We start from the raw sequence: 16155 nt of genomic DNA, 5'->3' as shown, positions 1-16155 counted from the left end.
AGTATCTCAATTCTGACAAAAAATTGAGTTAAGAGGTTTTCTAATTAGGGCGACGATATTTGTATCTTAATTATGTTTTCGATATATTATGCTAAGGAATACGTCATTTTATCACGTCACAATAAAATACCGTTATGACATCAAAATGTGACATCAAAAAATTTATAACATTAGATCGTCTTTCTCACGTCATAATGAGGTCAAATTTAGTTAATAAATAACCGGTTTTTGACGTTAAAATTACGTGTGCTTGCTACTTAGGTTATTTCAAATGTCTTTAAAACATTATCAAAAGAAATCTTAAAGACGTTTGAAAAAAATTCTTTAAAATATTTCTAAAAGATACCTTTTCTTAAAGATGTCTGGAATAAGATATTTTAAGACATTTCCAAAAAATGTCTAAAATACATCTTAAACACCTTACTTTAGACTTTAGATGTCTTTACGACGTCTATTAAATAACATTTTAACACCATGTCCATGACTGTCTACATTACCCACTATAAAATTTATATACGCTGTTATTATAGTAAATATCATAACGACTTCTTAGTCTTTGCGAGCGTTATGTACATGAAGCATATAAAAATCATAAAAAAGTTATTAATATAACTTTATTATTTATATAACTGTAAGTTTTTATAATTTGTACTATAAATTTTTATAATTTTTATAATTTTTATAATTTTTATAATTTTTTATAATAAGTTTACTTTTAAGTTATAGTGTCGACTGAAAATTTTCTTTCATCTTTCTTTCATCATGCAAATGGTTCTTGAGAATAATAGGCTATGCCATCCATCCTGTTCAGGATTAAATATCGGTGACAGAGTTAGCTAATGTTGATCGCAGCATTGTATATTTTAAATTTTAAATCATGTACTATCAAATATCGCTATTCAATAGCATATATTTTAAAGTTTAAAGTATACAATGTGCCGAATATCATTATCATCCGCTAGCTCATCAATATTTAATTTTAATCCTGATCAGAACAGATGAGCAAAATCATACTGTAATCATAACTCTCAATTGATTACAGCAAATAAATAAAACATTCCTCTTTTTTTAATATGTAATTATATAATCATAGAAATTTATAATAACACACACATATATATATATATATATATATATATATATATATATATATATATATATATATATATGTGTGTGTCATTATAAATTTCTATAATTATATAATAAAAAAAGAGAGATTTTATATATATATATATATATATATATATATAATTTATGTAGATATTTGCGAAATGATAAAAGATTTTTTTTATTCAGTTTGATCTAATATACAAGTATAGAACAGCACACATCGTCATTACAGCTCATCTACCATATCGATCGTGATTATTCATCAATCCTCTTTAATTAATATCTTTAGATCTATTACGAATATCGCAAAATGGTATGGGACTTTATGTTCATCTCAATCCGTTCTATAAAGAATATGAGAATAGTGATCTGAGACACTTTGTACATGACCTTTATATACATGTCTATAATTATATATTGTAATTATATACACTTAAAAAAAGGAGGATATTTTATTTATTATCATTTATTTTCTGCATTCGGTTAAGAATTATGATTGGAATGTGGATTTACTAAACCATCTTGCTCAAAGTTGGGGTTAAGTTTTGATGATAGCTAGCAGATAAGGATGATATTCAGTACATCGTATACTTTAAAACATATACTACTGAATAGCAATATTTAATAGTACATGATTTAAAACTTAAAATACTCGATGCCGTGATCAACTGGCTAGCTGTCATCGACACCTAATCCTGAAAAGGACGGATGAGCAAATCTACGATTTAACCATTATTCTCAAGAACTATCTATATGGAAGAAAGGAAATTTTCACTCGGCATTAATCAAATTATAAAAATGTACAGTTTAATAACTTCTTCCAAAGATTTTGACATCCTTCATGTACGACACATTGCAAAATGAAATAGCTGCATATGTATAGTATAAAACTACCTCATTAATGACATCTAGGAAAAAGTTGCCATATTGATTTACAGAACATGTTCATTAATTGAAACGATGTTATGCTATGCACATGCAGTTATGCCATTTTGTGTGCGATGGCCTTAAAAATTGTCATGACATTTGTCATTTGCAATAACGTGTATAAATCTCATAGTCGGTAATGTAAATAGTTATACATAATTTTAAAATGTCACACGTTATTTTAGATATCTTTAAGACATTTTTTGATAACGTCTCTCTTATATACATCTGAAATAATATATTTCTAATGTCAGGTAATGTCTTAAAATTAGAAATGAGACGCCTTTTAGACGACTTTTAGTAATATCATATAGACGTCTTTAAGATATCTTTTAGACATATGTGTTGTGTAGATATTGTTGTATTATTCGAATATACTATGAACGTATTATAAATATATAACAATGTTTTTAGTACATTTATAGAATGTATAAATATTCGTAAAGAATATTCATGAAACATTTCCTAGCAGCACATATCAGTTAACCAACGGTTAACCGCTGCCTAGACAACATTATAACGTCTTAAAAACGTTTTAAAGATATCCTGTCTAAGATTGCTTTAAAACTTTTATATGTGTATATACCTAAGTAGAACAGATTACCTATTGGTTAACGTTCTTGAAATTAAATTTTAGAACGTATCTATAAGATAACAAGTTAATGTCAATAATTCGTATCTATTAATATGACATCGATTAAATAACAGTTTATAGTTGGTTAATAGTTAGTTTATTTACGCATTTTACAGTTATCAATTGGTATATATTTAATTTGTATCCATGTACCGACTTGATATCTTTACATCTAAACGATATCTTTTTTGATATTAAAAGTTATCTTTCGGGCGAACATTAGATAACCTTTTCAGTAAACAGAAATTTTTTTACCGAAAATAAAGTTATCCTGATCTAATTTGTATAGTAAAATGGGATACTTTAAGATGACGTTGTTCTACTTGGGTAGAACAAATTACTTGGGTAATTACAAATTTCTAAAATTATGCATTGGACATTAAAGAAAAAAAGATATTTTATTTAATATCGTTCATTTGCAACAGTTAGTCGTAAATTATAATTTTAACTGTGGATTTGCTTATCTGTCTATTCCATTTAGGGTCAAGGTTAGGATTAGGGGTTAATAACAGTTACAGAATAATAGTGATAAACATCCAGCATAAACTTTAAAGTTTAAAGCACACAATGTCGGATGTTATCATTATCCTCTAGCATCGACCTCCTATCGAATCCTAATCCTGAGTACATGAAACAGAAATAAACAAATCCACAGTCATAATTCTAAAGAAAAATATATGTGTAGAAAAAATTTTCTTTCGGCACATTATAATTCAATCGAACACTAACAAATTATACCAAATTACTATTTAATAAGTTCTGTAAGATTTTTTTCTGTATTAACATATTTGTTGATGTTGACAAAGAAATTGTTATGACATTTGTTATAGCAACGCATGCATAAATATCATAGTTGGTAATGTAAACAGTTACAATATCATAAAAATGTCTTACAATAGACAAATTTAAGACGTCTAAAATACTCGTTTGGTAACATCTTAAAGATGTTAAGAAATGTAATGTTCGGAAATAAGACGTTTTTAAGACATCTTATTACATAAGATGTCTTAAATAAGGTGTTTTAAAGTTATCTATAAGACGTGTTTTGGTAACTTTTTAAGATGTCTTTAAAACATCTTTAAGACATGCATGTTGTCTGGATGTAGAGAGATTCTTTATTAGCGCTAAATTCAACATTGGTCTTATGTTGTTCAGGTTTATAGAATATTTCTATGCTATCTGAAACATTTATGTCACTTTAACATTAAATCAGTTTCTACTGACTTCAATAACTTTATCTCTAAAGAGACTAAGCAAAGCTTCTTTGCATATACGTTCTCTGCAGTATTAATATTTCATTAAAAGATGAAAAATAAGTAGAAATATCGAAGAGAGAGAGGGAAAGAAAGAGAGAATAAAGTCATTTCATATGCACGACACTATAATGTTTATTTTATTTCAAATTGAACAAAGTAGAACATCACAAGAAATTCTCGTTAACTATCAATTTGCACGCTTTTCTACGAAAAAGAAGTTCTACACATTCTCTACCGACCATAAATCTCAAAACATGTGAAGAACTTACGTTGCTGAACGATATGGAGAGTCAAAAATCGCTCGGTATTGCGCATTCACGATATTTACGCAATCGCAACACCGGATATATAATCGCGAATTCATCGACCGGTCACTCCTATGGCCTCTTATTTTCGTTTCTTTTTTTTCTTTTTTTCGATACCTACCTTGTATCGAGAGACGCGACCTGTGTATGTGTGTGTGTGAGGGTTACGAAACACTTTCTCCCTGTATGATGGATATTTTAAGTATGCAGGCTGCACCACTTCCTGTATCACTGTGACGGGCCCGCCGGACCACGACCGTCAAAAAAGAAAAAATCTAAAATGAACGTAATTGTATCAAAGTATGCAACGTGCAGCAATCTCGACCATTACCTTGGTCTTAACACTGAGCCATTTGTTTAGAGAACGTCGTAACCGATCAGAAAGCAAGAGAACCGGCGAGAGCACAGCGATAATCTCATATGCAATCGGTTTACCTAATAATATGTCGCCAAAAATTATATACCGTGGAGCGTGACATGTCTATCGACAGTTTTATAATGATTAAATAGAATAAAACATGCATTTCTTGCACATCACGAATTACTGACATATTTAATCATTACTTAACGAAATATAACTGTATAAAGAATCTTCTGTATAAAAAACTAATTAATGAAAAAAATATTATAATTCCAAAGTCATAAATGATGATTTACAGATACTTTTTAGCGACGCGACACGAATGTTTCTCACAAAATTGCGAAAATATTTGTATATTTCACTGTTGTCTTTAGAGAAGTTGTAAGGAGAATGAAAAAAAAGATATTAAAAATAACATGAAATTTGAAACATAGAGTTTAAAATGTACATTTTATATTTTGACAAATAATACTTTTTATGTGAATTTTTTTAGATTCTTTTACTAGTCTATTCTTATATTCTTATATTAATATCACAATTTTAGATTTTGTAATAGATTTTTATAGGAGAATCGATTCTGCACATCCATTTTTATAAAAAATGAATATTTGACTTATGTCGGAAAGCAAATAAATTGATGTGTATGTAATATATATTAAACATATCATATTGAAATATTGTATATAAATTTCACAATCACTGAATACTTCTTCAAGTAAAAATGTAACTAGCCGGTTTAATTCTAAAGCTAATATTTTTTTAACTAGTACAGATTAAATAAAATTTTTAGTTCGTTACTAATTCATTACTGGTTGATTGTTTATTGAAATGTAAAACCGGATCTCTATTACAGGACCAATATTTCCGGCCTCGATTTCTCGCGGTCAGTCAATCAGCAAGTGAGACGCTGCTTGCGCTTCTCTGATTATTTAGGACTCTAGTACAAATATATAATTTAGTTATTACATCACCACTAGTATTTTATAATTAAATGGCATATTAAAATTGAAATAAGTTGATTTCATAAAAATCTCAAAAAAACAGAATTGAGTGTTACATTACTGGCTAACTATTTATAGTTCTTCATCTATAATCATAACTGTAATTTCTTTTGTTTACTCATCAATTAACTTATTTATCTAGCCACCAGGAAAAGTAAACGTTACATTACTAGTAGACACAAATTTATTATCTTATAATTTGACACTGAGATTGAAATTAACTCTACTTGTTTTGAAAATACAGCGATAGAAAATAATTCATAATCTATAATAATAGCCAAAATACATATAAACACATTTAAACATTTATATACCTCCTTCTATTACATTCCTACAAAGAACATAAAAGAGAAAATTTTATAGTAAAAATTACTTTAAAATTTTGTAACCGAGAGGAATAGTTTGATATTCTGCCGTAATTTTATACACAAGTAACTATCTTAAAAATAATTATCCTTTCATATATATATATATATATATATATATATATATATATATATATATATAATATGTTCTATTTATATTTTAGAAAATAAAATATATTATTAAAAAACTTGCTATATTTTTCACAAAATTTACTATGATCCCTAAGAAGATATTAAATGTATATATCTTACTGACAGTTTATTTCTGCATTTTTAATAGAAACATAATAGTAAGATTTTAAAAAATTTATACAAAAAAACTATATTTCCTGCATGTATTAGATCAACTGATGTAAAAATGAAGCATTAATAACAAAAATAATATTTTTATATTTGTAATATTTTGTACACACATGTACTTATTTTTAACTTTGTTTCAAATTAATATTTATCGCTGGGATAAAATAAATATTTGTGTATAATAATATTATTTTTATTTACTAAATAGAGTCTAAATAAGAACCGTATACTTGATATTGTGATGTTATTTATTGAAATTGAACAAAATACTTGAAGAATTTATTAAAAAAGAAATTAAAAATTAATTGTTTGTGTGTTTAAGTTTTTTGTTCAATTTTAATAAATAACGTCACAATAACATCTAATGCACGGCTCTTACAAACCTTATTCAGTAAGCAATTTTTAATATCAGCTTTTCTAATATATTTTATACTTTTTAACATAATTTTGTTCGATAAATAGTACATTTATGAGTACTATCTGGAAATATGATGCTACTGAAAATAAATCACTTAACGATACGGCCACGTTAATATCTACTTATTGTCAGACGCGTTAATTAACATAATGCACGTAAAATGCAGTTCAACGAAACGGAAGGAAGTGCGAATCTACTGTTACGAGAAAATCCATCATCATGTGTAATTAGGCGCGCACAGTGCACCATTTATTACGTATTAAGCAAATAAGAATGTTTATCGTACTCGCGAACTTTCGCTGGTCTTATGTCGGCCAGTGTTTATGGTACGATTAGAGACAACCAATTACAGTAAATTTTCCGGAAAGTTCCGGGCACGTATTTGGGAAATTATGCGTTATATCATCTATAACTACGATTATGTAGCTTTGTCACATTCGAGACAAATGGACCTTGCATTTTATAGATCTTTCTGACCTTTCTCATCGAAATCAAACGAGAATCATAGTTTCTCTCCGAGAATCGTCTCGGCATCGTTTTGGCAACACCGAGTGAAATCTACATTAATGTAAATGCGCTGAATCTCGTATATCAAGACACGTGTATAACGTCACCTTCCAGATATATCTGTAGAAGATATACAGCCGTGCATCTCATTTCCGAGATGAGACGACGACCTGGGAAGTAGTCAATCTTTGTAGATAAGATTGTTAAGAGAAACATAACTGAATAATATATTTCCAGAATATTCCGCACATATACATGAATACAAATAGTTCCGGTCAACGGCAACTGTTGCTATGTTAATGTGGTTAATTTCTCGTCGTACTAATTGCGCATTAACATAGAAATGGACGTCTTATATGTTCTGTTTTTGCGTGATGTAACGCGAATCTAGTCATTTTTATACGACATAAATGTGTATAATTCACCATTTAACGATGAAATTTGTTTTTCGAATTTACGCCGCGCACTCTCACTGGTCACATATTCGCGGAAGCATTTCTCCCCTATCTCCGTTTTACCGTCGATTAAATTGGAGAAATGATGCACATGAATTCGAGATAATCACTTGATGACATATGTACTTATCGGAAAAGTCAGATAAACAATTTCGTCGTTGTCGCGACGTCAACGAAACAATAACGTCGTGAATTTCTTTTCTTATTCTCGTTTCTCTTCAAATCGCTGCAAGACTCAGGCCGTATCAAGCATAGAAAAAAAGAAATTGCTCGAATTACATCGCGTGTTACGTACGAAAACGATCATCTTCGCGCAAAAACCGATCGCATACAGACTCGTGTGCAGGCATGCACTCACGCACATACGTGTGTACGTGCCGCAGCACACTGAAAGCTCACTAACTCAGTCACTCCGTACGCACATCGGAGAGTTACGCATATGCATTCACGAAACGAACGTAACACGAGCCTTGCGTTTCCTTACTTTTACGTAACACGTGATCTCGAGCCACTTTGCTCTCCCACCCTGTGCAATTTCACCGGGTGGTTTTGGTCATCGCCGTGTCTGTCCTTTATAAGCGGACATCCCCGACGGTCAAACACAGACACCGTATCGACGTTCACAAACGCACAGCACGGTCGCACCGTTATCGTCGCGCATTTTTGCGAGAAGTAACTTGTCTAATCTCGAGACAGGCCGAGTTGAAGATGCGCTCCCACATCGTAGCCGTGAGTGTATTATAATGTATATGTATATATTTTTATCATTTCGCTGCATTCACAGAATCTCAACCAAGTTCCTCGTTCGTTTTGTGGCCAACAGTGTTTTCTCAATAACGCGGAGTATACGCAAATTATATGAAACCACACAAGTGCGAAATGTGCGCGAATTTTGTGAATACAAAATGAGCTATTATCGATTTTGTGAATACAAAATGAGCTATTATAGACTCTTGAGATTTTCACCCAAATTTCTTGGTTGTTTAAAGCAAACATTGCGATAAAAAAGAAGAACGCTGTATATTAAAGGTACTCACATAAATAATCAATTTCCAAGGTTTTTATTAATCAACTTTAAAAAAAATTTTGTGTAATCCTTATAACTCGAGAGCCGTTAGAGATTTTAAAATAAATCTTTTTATAACTTGTCTAATATCTTATATACACTGGAAAAAAATATTTGAAAATTCATTTTGTGGGATGTTAAGTTTATTTCTGTGAAGTAAACTTTATTTTTTAAGTAAACTTTATTTATTGTAAATTAATTTTTTAATTTTTTTCTCAGTGTACATAGTTCTTAGGTAAATATCATTTGTTCAGGTAATCTGGAAATTGAGAAATTTCATTATTTTTTTGAAAATACAAGAATATCTATAAATATAAGATAAAACTTTTATTTTCAACTAACTTCAGAAAATCTTTCTTGACTGACTTAAAAAAATTTAGTAAATAATTAAAAAATACGAAATAAAAAACATCTAACAAAAATAAACTTTACAAAAACCCTAAAGGTATAAAATAATTTTGACTCTAAATACACAATTTTATCCTAATATTCTATCGATATTAGAATTCGGTGCGAGAAAACAAATTAAGTATGTAATTAACTATACAACTATAGGGAAATAAAAAATAAAAATATATGATTATAGACTCTAAATCAGTCAAATTTGCGATCGATTTTTAATATTATTAAAATATTATAATAGGATTACGGATATATAGAAATATATCGAGTCGCAATTACTTCAAATTTTTTAAGACTATTGAGGTTTTTTCTTATTAGTTTCTATTCGAACCGTGTAATATGTAAAGAACATTTTAATATGCTATTTTATAAGAAATTCAACTTATTAGATCATAGATTAATAAATAAAAATATTGTCTATATTTTAACAAAAAACATTATATAAAAAGTTATATAAAAAATTATAAACATAATTTTATATATTACAATATATAATTCATATATAAATTTTCCTCTATATACACATACACACATACACGCGCGCACGCACACACACACACATACACACACACCCACACACACATATAAAATCATATAATTAATCATGTAATTATATATATCTACACGGAAAAAAATGTTGAATAAAAAATAAAAAATAGTTTTATTTAATTAAACGTCGACTTCACAAACTTTCACACACAAACAGTTACTTTAATTATATTTATATAATAGTATTTTTTGGTATAGACATATAATTATGTGATTATATATTATCAAAATTTATAAAAACAAAATTTATATATAATTATACATAATCATTTTTTTTTGTAAATTTTTAGATGTGTTTTATTTTAAGATTACTCTCTTATAAATACTTATGATATATTTTAAAACATGAAATATCTATTATGTATCTTCGTCTATTAACATTGACCATTAAATTAAAACTACAAGTCCATTGATCATTAATTAAACAAAATTATAGTTTTAAAATACACCGCAACGCAGTAGAACAAATAATAATGATAATAGTAACAAGTAGTGACAAATAGTAATTATAGAATTATATATAACGGCTTGACGTTATATATAATTCTATAATTACAAATAATTTTTGAATATTATTAACTGTAGTTTGTCATGTGACATTAAAATCTTTAGGAGAAAGAAAAGCTTGATTTTACTAAACGAATCTTGAATTTAAATAGCTGAGAGCGGTCGTCTCTTGAATTAAAAGTACAAAGCTTTAACGTCGCCGCTTTACAATCGCGCGAAAGAGTCAGTAAAAATAGTGAAGCATGAATGAAAAAGAGACACGATGCATTTAAATGAGCTCGCAGTGATACGAATGCACTTTCGATATCACAACCGCAATTCTCCATCTCATGTTGCAGTTACTCGTGTTCGGAATAATGGTCGTGGCTTTGGCGTCGCCGTTACCAGGCTACAGTCAGTAAGTAATATTACACAAATAGTATAGTAGTTACACCAGTAAGTAGTATTGATCAAACAAAGGCTCACTCGATCGTGATACTTTTCTCTTTGCTGAATTTCGGGACAGACAAAAATCACCAAATCACTTTCACCATCATCGTTTCCATCTGTTCGAAAACTCGCTAAAACGAAAAGTCGCAAATTTTTTTATAGTGAACATCAAGTGTATCGTCAATACCAAAAAATTAAGAATTAAATACGACATCACGTGGAAAACAACTATATGATTTCAGTAAACACTATACCATCCACGTACCTTATCATGTGCACACGGTCCATCATCATCACGTGAAAAAAATACACGTACCGGTACACCACGTCGAAAAAGTAGCCGTCCCAGTTCCGGTTCCGGTGCATCACGTTGAGAAAGTTCATGTTCCGTTCCCTGTACACCACGTAGAGAAGGTGCATGTGCCTGTTCCGGTCGTGGAAAAAGTTCCGGTACCCATCCCCGTACATGAAGAGAAGGGTGGTTGGTGGTAGAGAAAACGCGTTGTCTTTGGTTTACATCGTTTTAGGTCTGTACTTTCATTTATTCATTTATCACTCGAACGGGCTTGTAATTCATTTATTAAAAACAAAACGAAAGATATTTTTTGCATTTAGTATTGAAATTTTTATGGTACGATTTTTCATAGATTAAATTACTTTTTTTATTAATATTTCTCACACATACAATTTTAATATTATATAATTCTATTCTTTTATATTTCATAATTCTGTTATAACATTATAAAATATATAGATTTTTTTATTATTATTAAATTATTATTATTTATTAAAGATAAAATGAGAGATTTTTAAATTTTTAATATTTAAAATTTTACACATTTATATATATATATATAATAAGTTAAGTAATTTTTTTATTAAAATATTTCCCGAATTTTTTTAATATTATTAATTTTTAACATTATTAATTGTATTATAATGTTATAAAATCTAAATTTATTTATTGTGTATTTAATGTATATTCAACGTGAACGATTTTCAGATTATCATAGCGGAATGCGAGTAAACTGAAATTAAACAAATTCATTTTCTATTGCGGGATCATTGGTAGGAAGCAGTTTTCTCATCGAATATGGAAGTGATAAAATTAAAAAGTACAAAATTGCTCGAGCCGCCTATTAAATGTTTAAAAATTTACTATAAGTACCAAATACTATGTATGCACGCGTGTGTACTTAGAACAAAGATACCTGTACATATATTTTCTCACGTTATTGTCATTATTTTTATACAATAAACTTTTGATAAAATATCTATGATTATCCATTTTCTTTCTCTGTATTGAACAATCGCATTTAAAAAGTTTCCATGTTTCAGAAATCTCGTATTCATTATTAATGTGCATGTTTGTGCATCTCATCATTTTAATTAATCGTTCATACGTCATGTATGTTACTATTTTCTCTGCAATTCTTACTGTTTAAGAGAATTTCTTACTCTTTTGTACCGTTAGAGATCGCAAAAAGTATTGTGTGGTATTTATAATTATTTAATATAAATAGTTATAAATAGTTATAAATAGGTATAAATAGATATATACAGTTATTTAGTCTATAAATACGCTTTATATTTTATACGTTTAACAGTGAGAAACAATAACATGTTGCCGTCAGGACATTGTTAACTGACATAATCAGAAACCTCTACTTCGTCATTAACTACGAAAAAGTAACGTCATTAACTAGCGAAACGACATAATTTACCAACTGTCGTGTTCGTGGTGCTCGTGATGATCGTCCGACTTGACTGGTATGTAAATCTTCTTTACATGTGTGTGATGATGCTTGTGAATGTGATGTGGAACGTGAATGATGAAGTGCGTACTAAAAACAAATTTACTCTTTGAACATATTCTGTTTCGAATATCAAACTATACTACACAGAAATAAAGTAAATTAAAAAGATAGTAATTCTTAACAAAAAAATAAAAATTACTGTTCGTGGTGACCGCCGGGATGCGGCATCGCTGATATTAATGTCACTGTAACGATCAGAAACAGCAGAAGCTAAAACAGAAAAAAAGAAACCTTAAAGTTAAACTTTTTAAAAAATGTTAAACTAAAAGATGTTAACCTAAAAAAAGATGTTAAAATTGTCCTTGTCTATCTGTTTTGTTGTACAGCAAAAAGCGAATATGTCTACGATTTAATTTTTGATCGCATTAAGAACAAGTGCATTAATGAACTTGGTTTAGCACAGTAACGATTAGAGAAAGCGTGAATGCTATGATCATATCTCAGTTTTGCTGAGAAATCGGAATGGTAAAGTGGAAGTAATAGTGGTCGAAGTCGTACATATCGTAAAATTATAGTTATCAACTGAAATTTCAATGCCAAAAAAGCTTCTCATCATTTTTCATGGCAACTTGCCTTTATTTATCGAATTACTCTAATAATACGTCTTTAACACTTGAACTATCGACGATTTCCGACCTATTTCTATTTGAATAATTAAAATGACAAAGTTGTGTAAAAAGATACATAATATAAGGAAAAAATGTTTATTTCCTTTTTCTTAGTTTACTCGACATCAATTAAAAATATAAAATGTACCGTTATAAATTTGAATAATTTTTTTAATAAATTGCAGGCCCGTCATCTTGATTATCTCTAGTAGCTCTAGTGTTAAAATATGATCGGATTTGATTACAAAAAGGTACTTCGTAAATAATTAAAAAATGCCCATGTTGAACCGCAATGCAGCAACTACCTCACCCAATTAATATGTTCCGCGCTGCGTCAATAATATATACGTGATTTTTTACTCATAGAGAGAGAGAGAGAGAGAGAGAGAGAGAGAGAGAGAGAGAGAGAGAGAGTATATAAATTAGAAAAAAACATTCTAAATTCTGATATATTGCATATATTGTCAAAATAGAAAAGTACATTTTACGTTCTACAATGCGCTTTACATGGAGAAAATATTGTAGTAAAATTAAAATTATATTTCTTTTTACAATGTTTTGCAAGTTGAAATGATATGATATAAATTACTATAGAAATAATAAATTTAACGATCTATCTGTATATGTAAATGTGTAGTGATATACGATTTAAACACATCCAACTACAATACAATTATAATAATTTTGTAATAAAAGATTAAACGTGCAGGTTTAATATTAGATTTTATTTACTCAATTGGAATAATATTACTAACAATCTTTCTAGCAATTTTTAATAATCTTATTTCTATAGATTCCTAAATTTCTAACAATTTTAAACAAATATAATTTAACATTTTTAAACAAACGTATTGAAAAATTGCTACTCATCTAAATAATTTATTTTATTTAAAAAAAATATATAGGGTGAACCAAAACTTCCAAAATCCTTGGAATATTTCGAAAAAAATGACTTTCATATAAAAAATATATAGAGTGTCAGATAAAAACTGTATTAGTTGTAGAGTTTAAAAATTTACTGATCTTATCAGTTTGACCTTGATCAGTTTGTGACCAAGAACAGACCAAGGTCAAATTTTTTTTAAATAGAACCTTCTATTGTTTTTATATATTCTTACAGCCCTTCTTTCCAAATATATATATATATATATATATATATATATATATATATATTTCCAAAACATTATAATTTTATCTACTTAGGTCAACTGTTTTCATATACACATAATTCTAGTAAGTACTTCTAGAAATAAATACTGTTACTGTGTGAGTAAATACTTATTATAAGTCATCAAAATATATTTAAATTAATAAAAATATTGTTTGATTTAAAAAGGTAAAAAATAAGTAATCCCGTTATTTCTGATTCTAGCGTGATTTCTTTTTTCTATGTATGTAGTAAATGATCATATATGTAGTAATTTGATCATAAATCTTTATGGTCCAAGATTATAAAAATTTTGTTGTAATTTTGACTACAATATGTTTTTCTTGCATACATTATCCTCTCTTCCTTTTGATAAAAATGATATTTTTTATAACTTTACAGATTTTATAGAATACCTCATAACCTTTATACTTTATAGAACTTTAAACTTTTATAGAACATTTCATATATAAATATACATAAAAGCTTTCTAAACAAATATCAATTAGGTAACGGTGTATCAGTAATACACTCAGCGCAGAACGTATCCAAGGAACGATCGTCACCGAATAAATTCACACTCAGACTTAACACCCACGTGCGTTCCGGACTTGACCATGATAGCGCTGTGCATGCGCGCGAAATGTGCGTCCGATTGTTTCCAACCTGCGATCGTGCGAGGACTAAGACTAAGAGATTTATTCTCGATCTGCTTTATAAACGGAAACATAATCAGAGTGAACGGTATACTAAAAACAGTTCCTGGGCGCACAATTTGCCCCACCTGAGAAATCACTCTCTCTGGAACAGTTACACGAAACCTCACGTGCAGTCTCGCGTGCGCGAGCATTGTCATAAGCGTGATTTTCGCGGTCCTTCCTGTCGCAACTTGAATGTTCACGCTTCGATGCTCGGTGGTAAGTAACGCTAGTGCCTTTCTCGCGTGAGATCTCCTTCTACGGATTATTCGGTTCAGAAGTGTCGAAACATGCACAAGAAAAAGTAAAGCCGGAAGCTCAGCGGAATTTCTCCCGCAAGGGAAATCGGCGTATTATCCTCTAAATAAACGATGCGAATAGCGAAGCTGATTTTCCTCCCGCCGATGTAAGTAGCGTGAGAATAGGAAGTAATAATAGAAAGTAAGGAAGATTGCAATAAAAACGTGAGAAATGATATATTATTTTATCTTTAATTATATTTATATAATATCTTAGCGAATAAATAAATCGTTTTTACATTTGAGTGAAAATGATTTATAGCAACAATTTATGAACCGCACGAGTACGTTATTTGACGAAAAAAGCGGTTCTGAGAGCCGCAATTTTCTTATTCGTTACAATTTTGTCGAAATATCTGTTGTAACGCTTGCCATTGCCACGGATTGGACGCATCACGTTCGAACGATCGGTCCTCGACTATGCTTACGTAAGAAGTTATGCGTGCAAAACTTCATAGATATAATCGATCAAGGATATTACGTTGTATGTCCTTATATAGCTTACTTTGCAACACGATTTTACGTAAAGTTAATAAGTTTATATAAGGAGTGTTAATATATAATTATATAGCATCGTTAAGTTGGAAATAATATAATGTTTATTCATAAATGATCATACGGGGAAAATTCGATGATTTTATTTCAGTACTTTTGCAGGTATAATGACTATAAAACTTGATTTGTATTTAAAAACAATATGATTCTATTTAAAAAATTAGAATTAATTTTGATAAAGTCAAATTAATTTTAATGTTAGAAATATATTACTATTTTTTTCTCTTGATATCTTACAGTTTTTGTTGGAAACATTTTTTTTAAATGTATTGTTTCCAAGATATTACGATGTCTAAGTTAAAATGGGATACCCTGTGTGTGTGTGTGTGTGTATATATATATACATATACATATATATATATATATATGTATATATATATATATACATATAAATACATACATATATATGTATATATATATATATATATATATATATATA

General features: G+C 29.0%; 2 protein-coding genes across 2 annotated transcripts; one reads left to right on the top strand and one right to left on the bottom strand.

Annotated features, from left to right (window-relative positions):
- The first annotated feature begins 8210 nt into the window (after window positions 1-8210).
- LOC116848000 (uncharacterized histidine-rich protein DDB_G0274557-like) lies at window positions 8211-11867 on the top strand. Its single transcript, XM_032823660.1, has 4 exons — window positions 8211-8368; window positions 10502-10560; window positions 10835-11119; window positions 11596-11867. The coding sequence occupies exons 1-3, from the start codon at window positions 8348-8350 to the stop codon at window positions 11082-11084; spliced, it is 330 nt and encodes a 109-aa protein (XP_032679551.1). The 5' UTR covers window positions 8211-8347; the 3' UTR covers window positions 11085-11119; window positions 11596-11867.
- Window positions 11868-12106: 239 nt separating this feature from the next.
- Window positions 12107-14839, bottom strand: LOC116848001 (uncharacterized histidine-rich protein DDB_G0274557-like). Its single transcript, XM_032823661.1, has 3 exons — window positions 14763-14839; window positions 12549-12619; window positions 12107-12436 (listed from the first exon to the last, which is right to left on the bottom strand). The coding sequence occupies exons 1-3, from the start codon at window positions 14796-14798 to the stop codon at window positions 12313-12315; spliced, it is 231 nt and encodes a 76-aa protein (XP_032679552.1). The 5' UTR covers window positions 14799-14839; the 3' UTR covers window positions 12107-12312.
- Between the last annotated feature and the right edge of the window lie 1316 nt (window positions 14840-16155).

Source organism: Odontomachus brunneus, unplaced genomic scaffold, assembly GCF_010583005.1.
Source record: "Odontomachus brunneus isolate Ranch 3 - 2012 unplaced genomic scaffold, Obru_v1 Obru_scaffold_086, whole genome shotgun sequence".
Lineage (NCBI taxonomy): Eukaryota > Metazoa > Arthropoda > Insecta > Hymenoptera > Formicidae > Odontomachus > Odontomachus brunneus.
Note: the sequence above shows the minus strand (reverse complement) of the source record. Positions and strands in the feature narration are given on the sequence as shown.